The sequence below is a fragment of the Thunnus maccoyii genome, chromosome 15, assembly GCF_910596095.1.
Source record: "Thunnus maccoyii chromosome 15, fThuMac1.1, whole genome shotgun sequence".
Taxonomy (NCBI): Eukaryota; Metazoa; Chordata; class Actinopteri; order Scombriformes; family Scombridae; genus Thunnus; species Thunnus maccoyii.
The window spans coordinates 663,456-689,511 of NC_056547.1; the positions used below are offsets into that span (position 1 = coordinate 663,456).

The window sequence follows — 26,056 nt, forward strand, 5'->3', positions numbered from 1 at the left end:
CACACACACACACACATACACACACACACACACACACACACACACACACACACACACACACACACAGGTCCCGTCTTTGTGGAATTTCCTGACGTCCTCACAGTTCAGGGAATCCCCCTCCAACACAGTCATTACATTAGCAGCAGGTCATGTTACATCAGAACACTGGATCCTCCAGTCTCAGATCCCTCTGATAGAACCTGTAGAACAATCAGAGCAGAACAATGAGGCTTCACCTGGAACCTAAACCACCAAAGAATACAACCAGACCAGAACCTGAGGTTATGAAGCATCTCAGAGATGAACATCAGTCCTCATTGTCTCATATATGTCCCTATGACAGTATATTTCATATTCATATTACAGTATATTACTTTTACTTTACTTTTTACTTATATCAAATATATGTTTTTAGTATATTCTGATTATTGTGTCCCTATTTACATACATGAAGTGGGCACACACACTTTTCAAGATGTTAAATATATATTATATTTTTTATTGTATAGTTATATTTCTATTTTATTGTATTTCAAATGTATATTACATTATAGTTCATATGTATATTACATTGTATTTCATATTTATATAACAGTATATTTAATGTTCAATATTTATATTACATTATATGAAATCTCAGCAGTTAGAAGTCTCTGCCTGACAAACCACAGAGAGACATTCTGTGGTGTTCAACCTTAAACTATTAAAAGATACCGTTTGGCAACTCCTTTAGCCACAAAATTCTCCAGTAGTCTCGAGTCTCTACACAAACTTCCCTGGTAAATATACAGCACTGGCTGTCAGGTTTGCACCTTTGATCATTCACCTTAACAACTTTTTCCTGTCTCTGGTAAATGTGACTCAACAGAGAACTCTGCCAGGGATCTGTAAGAGGTTGCCTGATGATGTCCCCAGTCAAGGTCAGCAGTTCTCCCCTCCTGAGAACAGCCTGGGTTAGAACCAGCTTTCCCTTCCAGAGTCATCTGATGGTTAGACAGAACTTCTTTGAGGGTTCTTCTCCATGGTCTCCCCGAACTCCTCCCACACCCGGGTTTTTGCTTCAGCAACCAACAAGCTATCGGCCTTTTGGCCCTCCAGGACCTGTCTGTTGCTTCAGGAGACTCAGGAAGAGAACTCCTCAGTGGCAAGGCACCAGGTATGGATGAGATTCGCCCGGTGAAGTGAAGGCTCTGGCCATTGTTGGGTTGTCTTGGCTGATGTGTCTCTTCTGTGTCACATGGAGGTCAGGCACGGGGCCTGTGGACTGGCGGACTGGGGTGGTGGTTCACATTTTTAAAAAGGGGGACCGGAGGGTATACTCCAACTATCGAGGGATCACATTGTGCAGCTTCTCGGGGAAAGCTGATGCCAGGGTACGGAAAAAGAGGCTCCGGCCAATTGTCGAACTTCAGATTCAAGAGGAATAATGTGGATTCTGTCCTGGTCATGAAGAGTGGACAGGCTCTTTACCCTAGCAGGGATACTTGAGGGTTCATGGGAGTTTGCACATCCAGTCTACATGTGCTATGTGGACATGGAGAAGGCTTATGACTGTGTCCCTCAGGGTACCCTGTGTAGGGTGCTGCAGAAGTATGGGGTATCAGCTACTAAGCCATAACCACTGTGTCTTGTATTATCCCCATTAACATCTCTTTATTTTATTATCAGTAGATTAACACTTGCATTGTATTTATTTGTCATGTATTGAAGTCACACTGAAATTGTACCAAAATTGAACGGCCTTTTGAATTTGGTTTTCTGGTTTTTCATTTGGAATCTAAAAAGGAATAGATCACATGATATCGTTTTTCGTTTTTGGTTTAAAATGAAAAAAGGAAAAAACCTGTGACTTCTGTTTTTGGTTTCAAAAGCAAAAACGAATCAGCTGAATGTCCGCAGACCTGCTGGATATTCAATCCAAAAACCAAAAACGGGCCACGTTTGACTGGTTTTTCATTATTTGATTCTGACACTAAAAACGTTTTTTTGTTTTTTGTTTTGAAACAAATAACAGATTTACCGTTTTTTGGTTTTTGAATTACAAATGAATTACAAATTATCCAATGATACCCGGACCATACTAACTTGATTACTTATATATATATAGTGACAAATTAAATGAAAAACCAACATAAAGCGCCCTATTTTAACTATCTAAGCACACGATCTGAAGCACATGGCGCAAATGCATTTAGGGTTTGTCCAAATCCACTTTTGCTAGTTTAATGGCAGAAAAAATGGTCTTAACACCAGGTGCATGGCTCAAGAGGGTTGTACTTAGTCTTAATCATCTTATTAATCATGGGTGTGTTTTGGGCGTAACATGCAAGAAAGCAATCAGACAAATTTCTTTTTTTTTTTTGACAAGGTTTATTTTTTTATTACAGTTTTGGTTCACCCTAAAATGGTTTTGTTCAGTCATGGAGTAATAGTTAAATCAGCAGGGTTTAATTGCTGATCATTGTAATCTCAAAAATGTTAAAGAATATTTGTTAAATATTATTCAAAGATTAAATAATTAATTTTAGTCATGTAATCATGTATCATCATACACAGTTATAAGGACTTGATCAGCTCTCCAAGGTGCTGATCCTGCTGCTGGCAGCAGCTAGAAGCTGTTCAGATTTATTTCCTTCTTTAGTTTAATCATTGTTTTCACCTCATTTATTTCCTCATGTCATCATGTATTGATGCAGCAGGAAAGTCGATCCATGTCTGATCCGTTGTTGATATCTGTTTACTGGGTCTTGACAGACACCCTCAACCTGACTGGTCTGTTTAAATACCTACATGTATTGCTATGATTTGGTCAAATAATTAGAAAAATTCATTAATCATTACTGTGATTAGTTAATTCTGATAAATATTATGACTAACGATTATGACACGTATTTTTTAAAATATGTAGATGTACAGAGTAATAATCTTCCACATTGTAATCCTTTTATTTGTAATCTTTTGCATGTTTTTGCAGTGCTGCTCATCTGTGTGTGTGTAACAAGCAGAGTGTACGCTTGTTGTGCAGCTGCCTATGCAGGCGCATATTACTGTAACAGTGAATAACAGTGAAATACTGCGCCATTGACTTCAGACCATGTTTTTGTTGGTCAATCATGCAATCGTTTCTACTACTTCACGATAGTAATGCACCAACAACAACAATGTGTGAAACTCACATTTAACAAAAGCCTATCTGGTACAAAAATCAGCAACACATAGTCTCCATCAACAGTGTGTCATGCAACTGCAAGCATTCAGATCTGTGTAACAAAGAGTGGAAAGATTACTATCTAAAATAATTACTGTAAAATATTATGGCCAACAAGTTCACGGCTAGCTGGCCAGCATTAGCTCAACATGCTACTGAAAGTGCCACTCATAGATAAAGTTACTATTCCTGCACATAAATGCTACTAGTGCTTACAGTCAAAATGCTGCTACTGACTGTTACAAAAACAAATTTAAAGCATTAAACATAGAAATATTGGTTGCAGCATTGCTCACGTGTATCCACCTCTAGCTTGGAAGTATTTTTCTTTGCTGAGGCCACGTACGGTGCGCAGAGAGGAACGCTATCTATGCAGCTCCACCACATACATGTAAGACAAGCATATCAATTTTGTAGAAATTCATAATTGAGGTTATTTCTAACTCTGTTACATGCATGCACACACACAGACACACACACAGACACACACAGACACACACACAGACACACACAGACACACACAGATACAAGTGTACAGGTGTGCGTGTGTGTTGCAATAGAAAGGTAGAATGGCTTCTATCCCTGGAGATCCCCCTCTCTCTCTGTCACACACACACACACACACACACACACAGTGATAATGGCAGTGGTGGGCTGACGGGGTTTTGGGGGGGTTGGCTGGTATTTCAGTATCAAAGCCTCTTCTGTCTGAAAACGTCTTTCTGTGTAAACGGAGAATCGACTGAACGGCTGAAGAAGCTTTTTAAAGCAGCGCTGCTTTGAAACCTTGTAAGGTCAGATTTACATGTTTATAGAGCTTCCAGACGTTAATCCTCCGTCTGTCTGAGGGCGTCCCGCTGGAGAACCGACACACCTGCACACAGAACATCAGATGTATTATATCTGAAGTGTTTATTACACCAGAACCACTAGAACCTTCTGAGCACTTCCACAGACTGGAACACACTGGTAAAGACCAGCAGAGAACACCCGAAACTACAGCAAACAACTATAGTAGGTTAATGTGGAACAAAAAACAGTAGAGAATGATAGAGAACATCAGAGTGTTAGAGAACATTAGAGTGTTAGAGAATGTTGGAGAACGTTGGAGTATTAGAGAACATTAGCGAACGTTAGAGAACGTTAGAGCGTTAGAGAACGTTAAAGTGTTAGAGAACATTAGAGAACATTAGAGAATGTTAGAGTGTTAGAGAACAGAGCGTTAGAGAACGTTGGAGAACATTAGAGAACGTTAGAGTGTTAGAGAACGTTGGAGAACATTAGAGAACGTTAGAGCGTTAGAGAATGTTAATTGATTTTGAATATTCTGAGAAATACAGCGACAGACCTCTGAACAGGTTGCAGTGAGACAAACTTTTGTCAAAATTCGGTGGATTTGCTGAGAACAGTTCAGCTCTGTAGGGTTAGTGGTTAGGGGTTAGTGGTTAGGGGTTAGGGTTAGGGGTTAGGGTTAGGGGTTAGGGTTAGGGGTTAGGGGTTAGGGGTTAGATTCGGTGGATTTGCTGAGAACAGTTCAGCTCTGTAGGGTTAGTGGTTAGGGGTTAGGGGTTAGATTCGGTGGATTTAGGGTTAGGGGTTAGGGTTAGGGGTTAGGGGTTAGGGTTAGATTCGGTGGATTTGCTGAGAACAGTTCAGCTCTGTAGGGTTAGGGTTAGGGGTTAGGGTTAGGGGTTAGGGGTTAGGGTTAGATTCGGTGGATTTGCTGAGAACAGTTCAGCTCTGTAGGGTTAGGGGTTAGGGGTTAGGGGTTAGGGGTTAGGGTTAGGGGTTAGGGGTTAGGGGTTAGGGTTAGATTCGGTGGATTTGCTGAGAACAGTTCAGCTCTGTCGGACGTGCAGGTGATTTATTTTGATGTTTTGAAGTTTGGAATGTGAAGTGTTTAGAAATTTAGATTTGTTGTAATAAGCCACGCCCACTTTAATCAATCAATACCAAATTTTATGCATTGACTGAGTCATCACTCTAAATCCTGCAAACCAAATTTCGTACTAATCCACGTAGGCAATTACGAGATATAAAGTTTTTGTGTTTGTGGCAGAATATCCCAGCAGTGTGTAGTAAAGCTTGGACCAGCATCCAAACATTAACATTAAGTTTGGTTACAATAGCTGAAGCCAATTTTGAGAGTTAATGTAAAATAGAACTTAAAGACGCAGGTTTAAAAATGTATAATTTCAAAATGGATTGACGTATTGAAATTTCCTAAAAAACTTAGATAGATGACATCTGTAGATCCCTGACCCTAAACCTAACCCTGACCCTAACCCTGACCCTGACCCTAACCCTAACCCTGACCCTGACCCCGGCAGGACGATCGGCCTACTGGTTTCTGACAAGTTCTCAAAAATAAGATTTTAAGAAAATTGAGGAAAAAGTCACACAAATTGAAGTTTTTAGAGCCTTCTGCTCTAAAAATGTTAGAGCAAAGATGCAGATGAATTGAGAGATTAAAATGATGAGATAATTGCAAAAATGTAAACTTGACTGTGACAGCACCACCTTCAGGTCAATGAGTGTCATTTTATGTGCCTGAGTGGTGGAACTGCAACCCATCGTCGTTGCTGCATGAACACTTCTACTGGAGAAAAATAAGAATAAGAAAGAAAGAAAGAATAATGAGAACAAAAATAAAAGCAAATAACAATAATAAATACAAATCTTACTTGGCACAGTGAGACCTGGGATGATGGGAGACTGGACTCATTAGCAGGCATCACCAGTGAGGAGTAAAACTAAGGTGAAGAAAGGCACCAGGATTTAGATACATGCATTGTGCAAATACATATGCAACACTTAAAACACTTAATACAGTATTTAAGCGCATGATGTCAGTGGTAGCTGCTAAATGACGACCTCTACATCCAGGTGGGTAACGTTACAGGTGGATGAAGGAAAATAAAAACAAACTAAACACATGTTACAGTGCTCTCACATGACGGATGAACACAGAGGAGACGAAGCTAAATCTGTAACGTCAAGGCCTGTTGAAAAGTTAGATTTGTAAAATGAAGCTGTTTCAGTTTAACACAAAGCAGTCAGGTTAACCATGGATTTGTTTTGGCTAACAGACCACAGCTAATGAAATAACGTTAGCACAACACACCTGCTCTAATGTGTGGTGTTCGTCCAGACCAAGTGTTTTAATGTTGAAGACACTGATCAGCTGGTGACTCCTGTTGCTCTGGACTGACAGTTAAGTTACTTGTCACTATGCTGCAAAAAAATTCTGTTCATTATACTTCTTTCAAGCTCTGGAGGAGTTGTGGTCTTCCATGTCTTCCAGTGCATATTTATGAATATTTCAAGTTTGTTGCGTCCTTACTTTCAGTGTAGTCTGCAGTCAAATGTTAGCTCTCTGCAGGATGTTGAGAAAGTCGTCTAACAACTTTACATGAAACAAAAACAACACAAGAACTAATAAAAAGAAAATCCTGCATTGAAAAGAATCAATAGACACCAGTAGCGATCACTAGAGCTGCGATGATTGGTTGTTTAATCAACAGAAAACCAATTAGTACTTGAAATTATTTAATCAAAATCCCCCTCCATCCTCTCTAATGTTTCTGCTTTCCTCTGTTTTCTTTTAGTAAACTGAATATTTTGGGTTTTGGACTGTTTGACGTCACCTTCGACTAATCAATTAGTCTGCAGACGAATCAATACCATTGAGTAATGAGTTGCAGCCCTTCAGATGATCATCTCTCTGCTCACCTGTATTCTGAGGTCAAAGGTCAACCTGCTTCAAGGTCATGCTGGTCTTATTCTTCTACACAAGTCGCATGATCAGACAGGATTACCACACAAAGACGTCGGGATGTTTCATTACTCTGAAAACTTCAGACTGTTATTAGCTCGCTGTCCTGGATTCCTGCGAGGAGAACTGATCTGACGCTCGGCTGCCAGCAGAGTAATAAGTCTCAGCTGTCAGATCTCCATCAGCAGCAAGAATTACAGAAATACCAGAAAGGATCAGTGAGAGACACTGATCCACTGTCAGCTGAGAGAGAGTCAGGCAGACGCTCACCTATCTGTAGAGTCTCTAAAAACAAAAAAAACTTTAGACATCTCATCTCTTGAGAAACATTGTGGACAACATTGCCAGATGATTTAAGTTGGTTTGCAATCACCTTAATAAACTGGATGTGGAGCAGGCACAAGGACTAAGAGTACACAGTGGAGCATTTAGATCATCTCCAGTAGCTGCCATACAAGTTGAAATGGGGGAACTGCCTTTAAGGATAAGAAGAGTGAAACTTATGCTCGCATACTGGGTAATCTGCAGGGTCATAATAGTTCACACCCTGCTAAGGCCATCCTGCAGGATTGTTGGGAGCACAATGAAACCAATTTTAGAAGAAAATATACAGCAACAACTGAGGAAGAAATCTGAACAGGGATCTGCTGAGAGAGTAGCACAAGATTACATAAATAAGTTGAGCTCCTCTTCCTCCCCCTCCTCTCCATCTGTATGTATTCATGTACCATTAATGCATGTCACTAACTTGGCTTCTTCCCTGGAGTTTTTTGTGCTTCCTCATCTCGAAGGAAACTCCGAGTTCCAAGCTGTGAGCCTTCACCACGGGGGCGGTGCAGGGATGGTCCTGTTGGTGTCCATCCCCGGCTATTGCTACTATTTGTTATTGCTAGTCATATCTCTATTATTATTATTGTTATTGTTAGTATTGTTGTTATTGTGCTTCTCTGTGTCTCTCTCCGTCCTTCTTTCTCTCTCAACCCAACTGGTCGAGGCAGATGGCGTCCACCTAGAGTCCGGTTCTGCTTGAGGTTTCTTCCTGTTTTTCCTGCTGCTGCTCATGGAGGAATGTTGAGTCTCTGTAAATTAAAGAGTTCAGTCTAGACCTGCTCTATGTGAAACGTGCCCTGAGATAACTTAATAAAGTTGAATTGAATTGAATTGAATAAAATATGTCATTTCCTTAGATACCTATATGTGCTGGTGTCCATATAAATGTAACACTTGTGTGTTTGCTGTATCTATTAAAACATTTGGTCTGCTGTCTGAATGTCTGTGCTTCCAGCTGGTTAATGATGAGCTGCAATCAGAGCATATTATTGCTCTCAAAGGTCTCACATCTTCAACCCATTGTAATGCTAACAAAATTACCAGCATCTCCCCAGTATACACCATCCATCACTGATTCATTTGTGAATTTAATATTGAAATCTGGAACTATGAATGAAATACCAATTTTGTCAGCTAAGTTGTTTGAAGTGTCTGTATAAATTTGAACATAACTGGTAGTTATAAATAAATATATAAATATAAATAAACTCTATCTTTGTTGTCTTTGCCGATCAATGTGAGATCTACAACAGGGTCAGGAAGTGTCCAAGGATGTATTACTGAGAGTGGTACCTTTGGACTAATGTTTATGCCAGTTATTTCTAGTTCTTTTGCTTTGTGCTCAATTTTCCATCCAAAACCTTTTGTTTCTTTCCTCTGCTTTTCCCAACAGGGCTTTGGTGAATTTTTTGTTGGATGATCTTCATTATGTACTCTTAAATTAACCCAGTAATTTAAAGATAGCTGTATTATCCTCAATTCCAGTGGCATCTCTCCCATTTCCACTTATAATGCTTTGTATTCTTTTTATTTTTATTAGGACTAAAAATGTGATACTACTATACTCACTGGTGACTGGTCATTAGGGGCAGGTACAGCCCCACCTGCTGTTACCAGAAAGAACTGTGCAAACAAATTATGTTATTATCATTTTTCAAATTTTATCTGCTATAATTTATTATCTATGAATATAGCATCTTCATAAATTACGTTATATAATTTGTGTTAGGATTTTAGTTCATTTTTATTGTTCCCTGCCTTGCTGCGTTTTCCTGATTTGTGTCCAGCCTGCGGTGGCTGGTGTGAATGTGGGGCTAGCCCCTCTCTCACAATGCGATGTGTACTGTATTGAATATGCATGCTCAGAGTGTATTCAGCGGAGATCCATAGACTGTATAAAATATGGACATAGTCACTGTGACGTCCCCCATTGGTTTGCGAACTGCCGTTTTGAAGCCTCGAGTGTGGCGATTTGACTGTCACCATCTTGGATTTGGCCGTCGCCATGTTTGATTTTTGGAGCCAGAGGTGACCATATTTGGACAAGAGGGTGGAGCTGACCATAGTGCTAGCTGCTAGCTTAGTTAGCACAGTACATTTACAATTTATGGTTAACAGTGATAATACTAATGCTAATCTAATTTTCGCTAGCGAATAACAGGCCTAAAACCGTTCAAACAAAATGTACTGACCAGAAAAACTGATCATCTGACTCATTGGTGGGTCTTTTATTGCAACCAAACCCTGAACAAGACTGTTTTGGGCAACCAAAATGTTACAATAAACTGTAGTGAACGGAAGACACACTGTGAAATAGCATGAGCTATGCCCATAAGCCATGGTTATGTTACATAAGCAACGCTGTCACTGTGGCAGCAACCTGTCAATCACAATGTAGCCACGCCTTAAAGCACATGTTGTTTTACTGTCTATTTTACTTTAAATGGGGCCATAATTTATAAAATGAACATCATGCTGTATTGAATAAGACTTGAAACTAGTGATTGAGACCATAAACTCATTAGGAAACAGTTTACTGAGGTAATAAATCAAGAGAGAAGTAAGGTTATTTTCTCATAGACTTCCATACAATCGGACTTCTTTTTGCAGCCAGTGGAGTCGCCCCCTGATGGCCATTAGATAGAATGCAGGTTTTTGGCACTTCTGCATTGGCTTCATTGGTTGCTGCTTGTGTAGATCACACAAAATTGATGACAAGTGGGGCAGACAGCCCGTAGCCCCACTAAAGCGTCAAATTCATATTTCACAGTTGATTGGCTCTCTGTCTGACAGAGAGCCAATCAACTGTGAAATATTTCAAATGACACTGCAGTGCGGCTACAGCGCGACCTTGGAATTTACAGTCGGCAAAAAAGAGGGGAGACTTTCTTATCGCCAGCTAACTTGAAAAAATAAAGTGGATTTCATACTCGAGCACAGGTCGGACCACTGTGTTTAACTACATATCTTCAAACATTACAGTTACGGCTGAAAATGACAACAGAAAAAAACAAGTTTGCCAAGTTCACATATTTCCGCAATTCAAATCAACCACCAGTCATCTATTCAGAAGTGACTGTTGTTGTTAAGGCGATGTCACGGCCTATAGTTCTAATTAATGGTGGAGTAATATTTTTAGTGATTTTAGGCATTTTTCATTTGAGTGCGGCTGTGGCAGTAGCAAGAGCAAGTACTGTAGTTTTCCTGGTATGTAGCCTATCTATTGAAGTGGTTGGTGCCCCATCAATTTTTTACATGTAAAAACGCCACTGACTATACTTAAAAAACCTCCATGAAAAAGTCTTTTTGGACCAGTGTGCGTCACCTGACGTTGTAATTATACGTTTTATCCGCTATGTTAAAATTGCCTCAAAGCCCGGCGCTGCTCCTGTACCCACATCTCTTTATACATCCATGTTAAACCGCAAAGAAGAAGGAGAAGAAGAAGAAGAAGAAGAAGAAGAAGAAGAAGAAGCAGCAGCAGCAGCAGCAGCAGCAGCAGCAGCAGCGCAGCCGGAAGCTGCTCAGTGCGCACGCGTCGTGTCTGCAGAGAGTCGTGAGTTTCTTGTCTCTTTTTTAACTTTTAGAGTTTTTATGTTTTAACGTCTTTACAGGCGGTTTGAGTGCTTGTGTTTATCAGCTAACAGATTTAAATCCAGCCCGTTCCAGGCTGCTTCTGATTGACCTCAGACTTAACGAAAGTTAGCCTGCTAACGGCTAACAGCTAACAGCTAACAGCTAACAGCTAACAGCTCGAGGTGTCCGAGAGTCTGTTCATCATTAAAACGATCAAATAATGAACGGAGTGTTGAAAGGAGGTTTCATGTTAGTAAATGAGTGGATTCCGTTTGTGTTTTTCAGTCAGAAATCAGAACAAACGTCCTGCTGAACAATTTACTGATTTATTTCTGCGTCAGTTTAGTTTATAATGTTTATATTATTATGTTTATTATGTTAATTAAGCTGGTCTGTGTCTCAGACACGTTCATCTGTAGTTTTAATCTCAGTTTTAGTTTCTATGTGTGTCTATAATGTGTATTTAGTTTCTACATTAGATCTCCCATCACACAGTGAGTGTCAGTAGCAGTCATTCTAAGAGCAAGAAATTATTCAAAATGATCAAATAATTAAAGTCTTTATAGAGTTAAAGTAACTATATCAACATATATATATATATATATATATATATATATAACCAGGTTACAATAGCAAAATGTAATCATTAAGCTAGTTACTAATCAAATAACGGTTATCAGTCAGGTTTCAATGAGCCAGTTAAGATACAGGCCTTCCAACCAGGTTGACTGATATGTTAAAAAAAAAACATAATAAAATGTTTAAACAATCATAAAGAAGTTAAAGAAGTCAACACAGAGTTGTTTCTCACTGACGGTCCTGCAGTCAGGACATGAAGTGATCAGTTTTGCTGCAATCATCTCATGTTTGGGCAGTAAATGTTTCTCTATGACTGTTGTGTTTTCTTTATTATAATGGGAAAATGTTCATTTCTCAGAGCCCAGTATTTGTGGTTTGAGGTGAGGAAGAGTAGCTCTGACTGGGGATGCAACGGATCACAAAACTCACGCTTCAGATCGTATCACGGATTTGAGTCACGGATTGGATCATTTCTCAGATCAGCAACAAATAAAACTTTGGTCTTAAATGAAAACAACATTCAAGATGTTCAATGTTTAAATAAAATCTTAAAATATATAAAATATTCAAAGCTCAACTTTAAATTAAAAGTTAAATTGCAATATGAGGCCTGATACCTTCCTCCTTTAAACACAGTAGTGAATGAAACAACAGCCTTCGTCCACATCATCATGAACGCACGTCTCGTCCTGCAGTTTAGTTTGTTGAACGCGCCGCCAAACAAACATTCACCGGGAAAAGTGCACCGCTAATATCAGTTAGCAGCTAGATGCTAATCAGCTGCTCCGCCGCGGCACATTAAACATCCTGTAAACGTCTGCAGACGTCACTACGGACCCGGTAGATGCTGGTTTGATCCCAGTTAGCGACGCGCTGTCGGTCCATGACTTCTACTCACAGCAGTTTGTTTACTTTATTTTAAATGAGATAGTAAATTCTGATATTAAGGGTTAGGGTTTGGTGTCGTTCTCTGGACGTTCAGACGTTCTGTTGAAAGATTCTATGATGGTTTTGTCCACAAGATGCTCGATACTGGATTTTATGCTGATATTTATATATGCACATATTTATCCACCTGTGTCTCTCTCTCTCTCTCTCTCTCCCCGCCTCCACCTATCTCTCTCTCTCCGTCTCCACCATGATGATGTCATCACTACACTGATGATGTCATCACTACACTGATGATGTCATCTGGCTGAAACTCATCTCTGTCTCTGTGTCTTCAGTGTGAAACATGGAGCTGCAGTCTCTAAGGACAGAAACAGTGAAGGAGGGGGGAGAGGGGGAGGAAGGAGTGACTTCAGGAAGAGGAGGAGCAGCAGATGGAGGAGGAGGAGGAGGAGGAGGAGGAGGAAGAAGAGAAGGACAGAAGCCGGGGATGAAGAGGACACACGAGAAAGAGGAGGACGAGGAGGCGTCTCCCACCAAGAAGCTGGTACATAAACTATTCTGACTCTGAGAATTGATTTCTGATCTGACAGATGGTTGATAGTTTGGTGTTATTGATGATGGTTTTGTGATTGATCCGTCAGGTGACTGATCACAGTGTGAAGGTGGCGAGTCACTACAACAGACTGCAGGAAGTCGGTCTGGCTGCTCGAAGTCAAAGCCGAATTTTCTTCATGAGGAACTTCAACAACTGGCTGAAGAGTGTCCTGATTGGTAACTGATCACTTATCAATAACAGATACTATCAGTCAGTACATCTCTGATCTCTTATCAGTAGATCTCAGCGTGTTTCTATGTTCTGTGTAAAAAGTATAAAACGGAGACTGATGATGTCACAGACCACAGGCGTGAGACCTCCGTAGCTCCTCGTCTCAGCGTTAGCATTAGCATTAGCTACATTAGCTGCTGCTAGCATCACACACCACAGTCTCCAGGTGCATTGTGGGTAGGGACTCAGCTGGCTGGGGAGACTTACACATGCGATCATAGATTATACTAATGATCAATATATGAAGGAAGCAGTAAAACTTATATGAACCTGCCGAGTGGGCGGAGCAAAGTTTATTTGACAGGATTTAATCTCTGGTCCACAGTCTGAAACAGAAGGTCGCGGTAACGCACCGAATACGCTGGTTTCTAACCGCCGTTATAAACCAGAAAGAATAATAAGAAAGAGTGGTACATCCTGTCAGCCGAGGTGTTTCCTGTCTGCAGCTGAACGCAGCAGCTCCTCCTTCAGGAAGGTTCGTAACTGAGTGAAATGATCTGGAAGCATCTTAGTGGCAGCTGATGAGGAAAGCTGCTTCCTTTCTCATCTCCTTTAGCATCGATACACTCGACCATCCTTTACGAAAGGAAAGGAGATAATTCTGTCCCACAATTCCTTGCGGCAGCAAGCGACGCACCGTTCACAACCTTAAACGATTAAACCCACATTAGACGTCCGTGTAGCTTCCATCCGTTCAGCTTGTTTGATAACAGGATAAATAAATATACAAGCGTTATGTTTTTAGTCTGAATTAAAAAACAGAAATTCGTGTTTTCATCTTCAAATCAGTAATTTGAATAGAAATTAAACCAAAACCAGAAAACAACTTGTTTTTTGCTTTTATTGCTACATGTATATTATCTGCATCTCTACAGATACACCGTCATTGATTATGCAGAGATAGATAGATCAATAGATAGATAGATCGATTGATAGATAGATGGATCGATAGATAGATAGATGGATAATCAATGAAGTTCTGCTGCTGTGTGTAAATGCTCACAGCATCCGTCTTAATGGGGAAACGCACTTATTGTTTCTGCTGCGGGGGGGGGGGTTGATTGCTGCAGGTATTAATAATCCTTCCACTGTAGCTCAACCAGGAAACAGTTAATTAACATTAATTAATATTAATTAACATTAATTAATATTAGATCCTAACTGGTCTGGAGATTCGGATCATTTGCACTAAAAGACTGAAATGTTGATTTTATTAAATACTTGCAGGCATCACCCACATAAAGAGACGCTGTGCACGTTTATGCACCAGTAACAGCAGCGTAACTTTATTATTTAAATCTCCTGACGACGTTTCTTCACATGAAAAACAGAAACAAAATGTTTTATGTTTATTTATTCATCCTGTTATCAAACCAGTTGAACAGACCTGCAGTCTGGATCAACCAGAACAACTAAAGCACTAACAAGTCAACATTTCAAGGTGTTTGAGTTTGTATGTGGTGGTTCTTAAGATGTTATATGTGTTACAGGCTAATGATTATAATCTGCATATTGATCATAACACAGACGTCTTTCAGGGGAAACAGATACGAGACGTTTTTGGTCAGATGGTTTTTAATTCATCATGTTTGAGACTTAATGATGATATTTACAGTAGAAACATGTTCTTCTGTCTTTCATACACTGAAGTTTTATTTCATATAATAATTGGGATTCAGGAAGGTGAGTGTGAGCAATAATTCTCAGTGTGATTAATGTTGTTTGTGGCTTGTAGTTTTATATAACCTGCATTAAACAACACGGTAAGACCGACCGGGACAGAGGATGTAAGATACGCTTCTTACAGCAGACCCGCGTCAACAACATCCACCGTCGCATCATTACGTAGCCGGTTTACGTGCAGTCGGATTCTCTAAGTCCTCATGAATTCTCCTTCACAACCTTCCTCCAGTGAGGTCAAGGAAAAGACGATAGGAAGGACTTTTCGACCGCAGCCATCAGGTGCTTTTCATCACAATAACTGATCTTCTTCACGTCCTCTCTCCTCCGTGACCCAGAAACCGATCTGTCTCCACCGTCATGGAGGATCTTCCGATCCCTCAAATGCACCTGGAGGAGACGAGGATCGCTGAGTGAGGAACAACAGGTGTTTTAATGGACGGCAACAGCCCTTTGATCTAATGTGTTTATTGATCCACTTCACCCAGCTGCCCGACGATCCACTTTTACCTGAATAACAAACCGGGGCTCGGTGCTCCGGTTGGATCCACTGGCTAGCTGGGAGGCTAGTGGAGCGTTAGCAGCAGCACAGCCAGCTAGTCTCCGCTAGCCTACCAGCTAATGTTAGCCCTGGCTCTCCGTGTGGACCCGCTGGCTAGCTGGGAGGCTAGTGGAGCATTAGCAGCAGCACAGCGAGCTAGCTTCCGCTAGCCTACCAGCTAATGTTAGCCCCGGCTCTCCGTGTGGATCCAACCGGAGCACCAAACTCGGTTTGTTATTCAGATTAAAATGTGAAGGAGCAGCGGGTCCTGCCCAGCCGGGTGGCGGAGGAGAAGGTGACTTATCGGCTTGTCATATTAGTAGAAATTTTCATTTTGGGCCGATGCCGATATCGCATTTTAAAGCCTTTATCGGCCGATGACGTGCTGATATTATTGTGCATCCCTCATTATGAGTAACGTAGGCGCCAGGATTTCACAAAGAAAATGTGAGGAATAAAAACGACAATGCTTGATGCAGATTGGCTGTTTGTTTGATTGACAGGTGAGATCCTGGAGCAGGTACGGGGGGCGGGGCCTCAGCAGGTGTCTGTGTTGGACCTTGGGTGTGGGAAAGGAGGAGACCTGCTCAAGTGGAGGAGAGGAGGGATCAATCACCTAGTCTGTGCAGGTAATCAGATATTATTGAATGACACCCGGTCCTCTGCTTGTTATCAGGTGTTCTCTCACCTGTTTGTCCTTCCTCTGATGTCACTGTGACATCACGTCTCTCAAGGTTCTTTACATGCCTGTGAGGGAAACGTCTGTCAGCGACACGTCTGTGTACGATGTTTCTGTATAAAGTGTTTGTGTTTAACTGTGTTTATTTATCAGTTCGATACAAACTGAACTAACTGACAGTTTGACCCATTGATGTTTCAGCTCTACTATAATATACTATATACTATAATACTATAATATAACATGATTATTGTTAAGCTCTTATGATCTGTCGGACGTCGTCGAGCATGACCACATTAATTAATAACTAGAAAATGTATGAATGCTGTCTGTGGAAAAACTGACACTAAACTGGATTTCTGGTTCCAGTTTGGATAAAGAAGCAGCTGAAGGAGTGTGAATGATTTGGGAAAGTGGGCAAAGTTCAATAAAACTCCTAATGCATGAAAGATGTGGAACATTTTGTTCATTTTTATTTTATTTATTTAACCAGGAGAGTCCCAATGAGATGAAGGATCTCATGCTGGCCGAGACAAGCAGCAGCACAAATAAAAACAGTTACAGACAGAAAACAACCCTAACAACAACAACAACAACAACAACAACAAAAGGAGACTAATTAAAAAAGGAAAATTAAAAACAAGCATAAAGAAACTCATATTTCAAAAGAGAAATTTCTAGGAATCAGTTGCATCACCAGTTAAATTAGAAACATTTACGTTCTAGGGAATCTGCCTCATTATTTAATTTTCATTTTAAAAGCATTTAATGAGATTAATTCATTAAGTTTCAAGTCATTCAGCAACGTTTTTTATGCTGCAGGTGAAGAATACACAAATACCGTTTTTCCCATTTTATGGATGCAAAATGAAATGAAAGAAGTTCAGATGGGAGTTTTAGAGCAACGATGTAAATGAGCTGAAGTGTTCTGAGGTCGAAGTTTCCTTTAATTGTCTTTGTTGGAATAAAGATAAAACATCAACTGAAGCCCTGACAAGAGTTGGGACTATACACACTTCTATTATGAAAAACTAGGTCCATCCCCAGTTTCCTGTTATGATAAAGTTACCAGCTTTGGCTTTTATTTTGAAAATCAGGAATGGCACGGTGTGTGTGTTAGTGTTTGAGACAGAGGTAGGTTTGAATTGTGAATTAAATGTCTGAAGGCTATTAACAGTTAAAAAGGACAGAGATCACATCAATCCACCAATCAGAACAGAGACTGAGTCACAGGTTGCTATGGTGACGGTGCAGCCCTGTGGCAGGTGGGAGACAAGCATCCATATTCATATCCATTGGAAAATTTCAACCAAGCCAAAATAGGCACCAAACAACTTCTTATAACTCAAAAACTAAAAGTCACATTGAAAAATATTTCTGTTTGAGTGACCTGAGTTAGACAGAACTCTGCCCTTTTGGGTGATTTTATTCAAAAATCATGAGTCCTATTTCAGTGGAAGTAACATCGGATGAGAGGAGAAATGTGTCAACACTTTGATGTATAAATTGTGTTTGTATTGTGGAAGATGTGGGAATAAGGAGAGACAATCTGAACAGTCCGTGCAATACACACTAATGTAAGAATCCAAGAAACGCTGAAAATTTGATGAAACTAACTGTGTAAAAAAGTATGAATGATATGAAAATGTTGAATTAATGTGAGAAAGTGTTGTGACCTGTTTAAAGCTTGAATGAAGTTTCTATGTGAATGTATGAATGACTGAACCTACAGTGGGTGAAATCAGTGGGTTTGAATGTTTTTCTAATAGACTTCCATCATAAATAAGATTCAAGCAAAGTTGAATATTTTGGAAAGTTTTAATGGGATTTGAAAGTTGAATAATATTATTAATATTAATGAATAATAAGTTTGTACCTTAATGTATGGATGAGTAGCTAAGAGGTGAAAAAGTGTGAAAATGTGAAACTCTGAACATCCCGTTCATTCATTTGAATGGAGAAAAATTGCTGGAAATTGCTGAATATTTTGGAAAGTATGAATGAGAAAAGTAACCAATTATGTCCTAATTGAGCTGAACGTTTTGATGTTTGAATGAATTTATACGTTAAGTAATGTGGCAGCAGTTAAGTGCCAAAAAAGTGGGCAGAATAATAATAAAGAATGTAGAATAATGTATGTTGTGAATGTTTCCAGTGTTCCCACCAGTCCATAATGTTTTTGTATTCAGATATAGCTGGAGTGTCGGTGGAGCAGTGTGAGAGTCGATATGAAGACATGAAGAAGAAAAGTCACTCTCATGAGAAAATCTTCAGTGCTCAGTTTATCACTGCGGACTGCACCAAGGTAGAACTACAGTACCTACATCAGTTTATGCTCTGCACCAAGGTAGAACTACAGTACCTACATCAGTTTATGCTCTGCACCAAGGTAGAACTACAGTACCTACATCAGTTTATGCTCTGCACCAAGGTAGAACTACAGTACCTGCATCAGTTTATGCTCTGCACCAAGGTAGAACTACAGTACCTGGATCAGTTTATGCTCTGCACCAAGGTAGAACTACAGTACCTGCATCAGTTTATGCTCTGCACCAAGGTAGAACTACAGTACCTACATCAGTTTATGCTCTGCACCAAGGTAGAACTACAGTACCTGGATCAGTTTATGCTCTGCACCAAGGTAGAACTACAGTACCTGCATCAGTTTATGCTCTGCACCAAGGTAGAACTACAGTACCTGGATCAGTTTATGCTCTGCACCAAGGTAGAACTACAGTACCTACATCAGTTTATGCTCTGCACCAAGGTAGAACTACAGTACCTACATCAGTTTATGCTCTGCACCAAGGTAGAACTACAGTACCTGCATCAGTTTATGCTCTGCACCAAGGTAGAACTACAGTACCTGGATCAGTTTATGCTCTGCACCAAGGTAGAACTACAGTACCTGCATCAGTTTATGCTCTGCACCAAGGTAGAACTACAGTACCTGGATCAGTTTATGCTCTGCACCAAGGTAGAACTACAGTACCTGCATCAGTTTATGCTCTGCACCAAGGTAGAACTACAGTACCTGGATCAGTTTATGCTCTGCACCAAGGTAGAACTACAGTACTTGGATCAGTTAATGCTCTGCACCAAGGTAGAACTACAGTACCTGGATCAGTTTATGCTCTGCACCAAGGTAGAACTACAGTACCTGCATCAGTTTATGCTCTGCACCAAGGTAGAACTACAGTACTTGGATCAGTTAATGCTCTGCACCAAGGTAGAACTACAGTACCTGGATCAGTTAATGCTCTGCACCAAGGTAGAACTACATTACCTGCATCAGTTAATGCTCTGCACCAAGGTAGAACTACAGTACCTGCATCAGTTTATGCTCTGCACCAAGGTAGAACTACAGTACCTGCATCAGTTTATGCTCTGCACCAAGGTAGAACTACAGTACCTGCATCAGTTTACGCTGGGTTCAATATGCAATCGCAGTTTAGGACAGTGTCAACATTTTTCTCTTGATAATGATCCAATGTCCTTAGTTTGTGTACAACAGTGTAAAACTGTGAGTGACCTTTGACCTCTATGTGCAGGAGGTTTTGTCAGAGAAGCTGGATGATCCTGAGCTGATGTTTGACATCTGCAGCTGTCAGTTTGTGTATCACTATTCATTTGAGAGCGAGCAGAAGGCCGACATGATGCTGAGGAACGCCTGCGAGCGCCTGAAACCTGGAGGTTTCTTTGTGGGAACGACGCCAGACTCTTTCGAACTCGTGTAAGATTTATTTTCAACACCACTTTGTTTCCTGCTGTGTCCTGACAGGAAGTTCAAATGTAGACGCTGCTTCAGTCTGTGATGACCCACAGCTGGAAACAGCACTCTGAACCACCTGACAGCTGCTTTATCTTTTACTAAGAGTTTGTTTTATAAGTACTTTTGAATAACAATGTCAATTCTTCTTTTTCTCTGCAGTAAACGTTTGGAGGCATCAGACTCTCTGTCGTTTGGTAACGAGGTTTTTAAAGTGTCCTTTCAGTCCAAAGGTGTGTATCCTCTGTTCGGCTGTCAGTACCACTTCAGCCTGGAGGAAGTCGTCGATGTTCCAGAGTTCCTCGTCTACTTTCCTCTGTTGGAACAGTAAGCTTTAGTTTTATGAACTATGAGAAACCGTAATGATGTAAATGTTTCTGTGTTTTGTATGAAATGTAAACGCAGTGCTTTTTCAGGAATGTGTTCATGTTGTTCATGAGTTGAAGATCATTGACTAAATAACTGATGACCAAAGTCTTAACAGCCCTCACACCAAAACTACGTTACAGACTCTACTATAAAGAATCTACTGTCACTTATCTGTAAAGACTCTTATGTACAGACTTTGTCTATGTAAAGACTACTATAGACTCTACTGTCATTCTAATGTACAGGCTCTACTATAATAATAATATTTATATAGCACCTTTTTAAAAACTGTACAAAGTGCTTTGACAGACAAAGCAAAGGCAGTACAATATAAAAGCAAAGACACATAACAGAAAGCAATAACAAGGCCGACATTAAGAAGACAATGAAAAACAAAGAGATGATAAAAAGATGAAAAGACGATAGAAAGATGAAAAAAGACATAAAAGTAAGTCTGTAGAAATGGGTTTTAAGAAGTGATTGACTTCTGTGAAGACTACTAGTCTCTACTGTCACTACTTCTAAGACTCTAAAAAGTATTATGTAAAGACTGTACTGAACAGACTACTAACACACTACTGTAAAGACTCTTCTGTCACTACTGTGACTCTACTGTATAGATTCTATTGTGACTCTACTGCAGTGACATGTCTCTCTGTTTGTGGCAGCATGGCAAAGCGTTACAACATGCGTCTGGTGTTGAAACAGAGATTCTCAGAGTTTTTTGAGGAGAAAGTGAAGAAGGAGCAACATCGCAGTCTCATGATGAAGATGATGGCTCTGGAGGTAAAACAGTTAATTATCAATCAATAATCAGTAAAACATGGTTCTAAAGTCAGTGAGACTCTGGTCACCTGCATTCAAGTCTAGTATTTATTGAGTACTATTTTTATTAATAATATTATTTATTTAACAAACTGCAATAAAACTAAAATGGTCTGTACAGACATAATTGAAATCTGAAGTTTGTTGTGTTGTGTTCTTGTTCATGTGACTAAAGGAGTACATCCTACAGTGTTTTAGTTGTTCATATGTAGAACACATGTAGCATGTATGAGATTTATGTGTTGTTAACATGTAATGTGTTGAACCGCTTGTATCCATTGTGTTTTCAGCCGTTTCCCTGTGAGAACGGAGGTCGACAGGCGACAGACAGCAGAGGAGAGTACAGCCATGCTAAAGAGCACTGCGGCAGAGCAGGAGTCAAAGTACCACTGGTGGGTCTGCTGACAGCACACAACCTCATTCTGGTTCAGCCTTGTTGTTTAGACTGGTTCTGGCTGGTTGGGCTCTGTTTGGTCTAACTGTGTTTGTTTGTTCTTTGTTTGTTTGCTTGTTGCAGGGCACTCTGAGCAGATCTGAGTGGGAAGCAACAAGTAAGTTTCACTGTTAGCATCACAGTTACATTTTAAAACTCAGAATGGACTTGCGATCAGGTTAACCAAGCTGAGTCCGTTTACAGTCAGACTCTCAGCTTGACAGAACAGATGTGTTTCTGTCTACACAGGACTTGAGTTTATAACAGTTTCATCACAGCCTGAAGTGTATTGAAGTGTATTTTACTGCTTTATGCATGTAATCACAGTGATTGTGTGCTGGGCCGGGAGTTGAAAACACAGATGACCTGCAGTGAACACTGTACCTGAAAGCATCCCGTGTAGAAACACATATGCAGCACTTGCTGCTGCTGCTCTGCTAATGTGGCGCTCACGCTATGCCTCCTGTGTAGACACTGTGATAGTTTAAATACTAAACAAAGTCTGTACATGATAAACCTTCACTTGTCCTTTTTCTCTCCAGGTATCTACTTGGTGTTTGTCTTTCAGAAGATGTCCTGATGATGAAAAGAAATTCTTCCATCTTCCTTGTTAACCTGTTGTTGATCAGCTCACCTGTTCTGCATCTTGTTTTTGTACAGTGTTTGTTTTCTTTTTAAGTCAGTTTTGATAAACTATGAACTATTTTGGGGTTGTTGTAGAAATGAATAAAAACAAAATGTAAAGTCTGCTCTTGTTGCTTTTCATTGAATGGTAGTTTGTCACTGCAGCTTCAGGTTCAGCGATGCCTCCTGTATAGGCTACCAGTCTACAAACAGCAGTCTGCCAGTTGTTTGTAGGGATATGAGATGAGGATCACTCCAAGGTGAGTTATAGGTGAGTAAACTTTTTTGTGAAGGTCATAGAGATTTAGAACCTTGTTCTAGGGGGATTTGGAGGGGTGCGAGATCAATTGGTATAGGTCCCATGTCCCTTGGACAAGATAATCCTAATCCTGTTCAAACTTTAAAACATTTAGCAAACTCTGAATGTTCAAAGTTGTGTTCTGTGTTGTCATGCATTTTGTACTGTTGGAGCAATTTAAGTCCAAAGTGAAGGGCTTTTAGGGAATTTTTTTTTTGGATCTCATCAGCATGGGTTAGGAGTTAGGGTTAGGTTTAGGGGTTAGGGTAGGTATGGGGGTAAAACAAGGTTTGTCCACCTGGGCAAAATGGGGCAAACGTGAATAACTTTTGATAGGAAGGTCATAGAGACATGGGGCCAAGACTGGCGCCTTCAGAGCTCCCAAATTAGGTCTGACGCCACCCACTCCCAAGTCTACGACTTTCGGTTCACGAGTTACAGAGCAAAATGTCCTCCCCATTGGAAATGATGGGATGAAAAGTGTGGAGGCCAAAATCGACCATGCAGAAAGTATTTAGGATCACGTTTCAGGTCATTTGGAGTCTATTGTACCACACATGGAGTGACTTTTTGAAAAATCTTGACACCCATGAGAGATGAGGTAGGTATTAAGGTATAAGAGGTAGGTAAGTATTTTAAAGGTAAGTTGTGGACTCTTTGGTCTGGCCTCAGTGAATCTGAGGCATGCAAGCCCCCACGCCACATAAAGGCAGAGTCCATGTGGAGGTTTTTTGTTTTTGTTTTTTTTGTTGACTTAATTTTTTTGTTTAAACTTACTACTTCTTTTCCCTCCTTTTTCTATTGTTTTTCTTACAGTAATACTAATGAGATATGAACACACAAACATACAGATGCTGTAATCATAACAATGAATTTAAGAACACTAACAGCATAACATGAAAAATATTCTTTGTCTCTGCATCCTCGAACTCTTTGATAAACGCCTTCAAATGTCTTGCTGGGACCAGGTTTTGCTCACATTGTTTTAAATATGCAATATCTGCCTTTCTGTGTGAGACTAATTCTGGTCAGGTCAACAAAGGAGAGCTCAGCGGCTGACCAGCGTGGATGGCAGTTTATGGGGTTATACCCCAGTGTCTGCTTCTGTATGTCAGCTGGTCTGTCCTCCTCATCCACAGCCTGGATGTCCTCTGGCTCTTCCTGGTGGGGTTTTTTGTTTTGGAGCTCTTTGGAAGACGATGTGTTTCTGGTTTTGGTACCCTGCATGGAATGTCCTCATGGAGGCACCACACCACCAAGGGCCCAACTTTCGGGAGACTGTGGTGGGACTGAATATGTAATTCCTGCATCTTTGACTACTTCAAAGGCAGGTCCAGTGTGAGTAATCCACATAGTCTCCATTTTTGATGAAGCCAATGCATCTCCTCTAGAGCGAGCTCTGCCTGGTAGGCTTTCCAGGCAGAGCAGCTGGACCAGTCAGGTTAGGGGTTAGGGTTGGGGTTAGGTTTAGGTTAGGGTTAGGAATAGGGATGATAACCATGATTACATATTTGAGGATTACATACTTGTTAATAACTTGATAGGAAGGCTGCAGAGACCTGGAACCAAGTTCCACCCCCACTAATTTGGGTACAGAGCTTCCAACGGTACCACCCATGAGTGTGTACGAGCTTCCGGTCCGGAGATACGTCACTTCCGGTTTTTGAAATAGCTGTATCTCAGGAATGGAAGGTTGTAGAGACATGGGACCAAGACTGGCGCGTTCAGCGCCCCCAAATTATGTCTGACGCCACTCACTCCCGAGTCTCTACGATCTTCGGTTTCCGCAAAATGTCCTCCCCATTGAAAATGAATGGGATGACAATTTCACCAAGTGTGGAGGCCAAAATCGACCATGCAGAAAGTATTTAGGAGCATGTTTCAGGTCTATTGGTACCACTCATGGATTGACATTTTTGAAAACTATATACAGTTAGAAAAAGGTCAAAGGTTAGGTTTAGGCATTAGGTTTGGGTCAGGGTCAGGGTCAGGTCTAAATCCACCCATTCCCGAGTCTCTACCACCTTCAGTTCCTGAGTTACAGGGCAAAAGGTCCTCGCCATTGGAAATGAATGGGGCAACAATGAATGGTGTGGAAGCCAAAACATACCATGTAGAAAGCATTTAGCAGCATGTTTCACACCATTTGGAGTCAATTGGTACCATTTATGGAGTCACTTTTGTGAAAAATCTAGACACCTAGTAGAACATAGGTAGGTCTGAATATTGTAAACATGAGTTGTGGACTCTTTGGTCTGGCCTCAGTGAATCTAAGGCATGCAAGCCCCCACGCCACATCATGGCAGAGTCCATGTGGAGGGTTTTTTTTTGTTTTATTTTATTGTTATTTTTTTGTTTTTTTGTGTTTAAACTTACTACTAAAACATCTAAAGATAAAAAAAAATAAAGTGGATTCAGTGTAGCTTCCAGCTTCTGGCTGGGATACATCAATAAGAACTTAAAACAAAATGCAGCAAAAATAAAAGCCATCCTGCTTCTACTTGAGGAACATTAAAACTGTTGAAATGAAAGTGTAAAAAAGAAAAGAGAAGCAACATGGTCTACTCATTTGACATTCTCATCATCTTCAATCTCCTTAGCTGGAAGGAGTTACGTATCCTCGCCAGAATTTTGTGCTCCCTGCAGCTGCAAACATAGAGCTTGTAAGCCTGGTCCAGCTTCACCAGAGGGTCCAGATTTATGAGCAATTCCTCCAACATTGTCCAGCGTTTGGAGCTGTTTGCAGGCAGGCACATGGCAGGAGACTGCACCATTGGCCTGATGCCATCTTGTTCCTCAACAGCCTGCACATCCTCCTCAGGCTGGAAGGTTTCTTCCTCTGGCTTGTGAGGTGCTGGTGGTTTGTGCCACTTTGGCCCAGGTGGGAGGCCACGGATGGGGATGCTCTCGTGGATCTTCCAAATCAGAACATTGTAGACTTTTGGCAAGTTGAACCTGGAAAGCATCTGGAGCTTCTGCGGCTGTGCCTGCAACATTACATGGCTCATGTGTGTTAGTAGATCCCTGAGGTGGTTGTAGTCCACAAAATCACCATTCATGATCAAGCCGACACAGCTGACAGAGGTCACCACTTGCAAAAGTATGTCCCCATGAAGTCCTGTTGGCAGTCGAGAGAGGACCTTCTCCATCCATGGCATTCCATGGTCCCTGTATTTCTCCAGGGTCCTGGAATAGGCAAGGGAATGCCTTTCGATTTCCATGCAGGCCTGCAGGGTCATGGCTGCCACTTTGGTAAGAGGAGGTTGTTGGCCCCCTAGGTGGACCTGGACAAAGTCCTTTCCATTCGACCACACCTTCATGGCGCCCCTGATGTCCCTGAACTTAATAGCTGGGAAAAAAGAAACCTTGTCCTCCACAAAGCCTTACAGCAGACAAGACTCCACATCTTTTCCAGCTCTCTCCAACATCCTGAGCCCTTACAAATGTGTTTGGCACAGGAAAGCTGTTCTTGGTAGCCAGATCTTTACAAAAGTCCTCCAGGGACAACACACTGATGAGTCTACCTGGTGGGGAATCACCACAGAGACTTGAGAGGGGTAGCACTGTGTTTCTTTTATAAAGATCACCTAGCAGCACTCTGATAAGAGCTGCACCAGTCACCGATGGTGCTGCATCAAGGACCTGACACGGGG

General features: G+C 40.9%; 1 protein-coding gene across 2 annotated transcripts; it reads left to right on the top strand.

Annotated features, from left to right (window-relative positions):
* The first annotated feature begins 10,760 nt into the window (after positions 1–10,760).
* Positions 10,761–22,228, top strand: rnmt (RNA (guanine-7-) methyltransferase). 2 transcript variants are annotated; one of them, XM_042436544.1, is made up of 11 exons: positions 10,761–10,869; positions 12,695–12,903; positions 13,001–13,130; positions 15,910–16,035; positions 18,275–18,390; positions 19,637–19,818; positions 20,017–20,181; positions 20,892–21,009; positions 21,339–21,440; positions 21,566–21,599; positions 22,024–22,228. In XM_042436544.1, the coding sequence occupies exons 2-11, from the start codon at positions 12,703–12,705 to the stop codon at positions 22,059–22,061; spliced, it is 1,212 nt and encodes a 403-aa protein (XP_042292478.1). In that variant the 5' UTR covers positions 10,761–10,869; positions 12,695–12,702; the 3' UTR covers positions 22,062–22,228. The 2 variants fall into 2 exon arrangements, with proteins under 2 accessions (XP_042292478.1, XP_042292477.1); XM_042436543.1 differs by lacking the exons at positions 10,761–10,869; positions 12,695–12,903; positions 13,001–13,130; positions 15,910–16,035; positions 18,275–18,390 and adding an exon at positions 18,397–19,272.
* The last annotated feature ends 3,828 nt before the right edge of the window (positions 22,229–26,056 follow it).

Excerpts from the sequence above, each read along its gene's own strand:
- rnmt (XM_042436543.1), top strand. The coding sequence starts at position 18,418 with ATGCTCTGCACCAAGGTAGAACTACAGTACCTACATCAGTTTATGCTC. Across the intron at positions 19,273-19,636 it reads AGTTTATGCTCTGCACCAAG|GAGGTTTTGTCAGAGAAGCT; the intron begins GTAGAACTACAG and ends CTCTATGTGCAG. Across the intron at positions 21,441-21,565 it reads CAGGAGTCAAAGTACCACTG|GGCACTCTGAGCAGATCTGA; the intron begins GTGGGTCTGCTG and ends TGCTTGTTGCAG.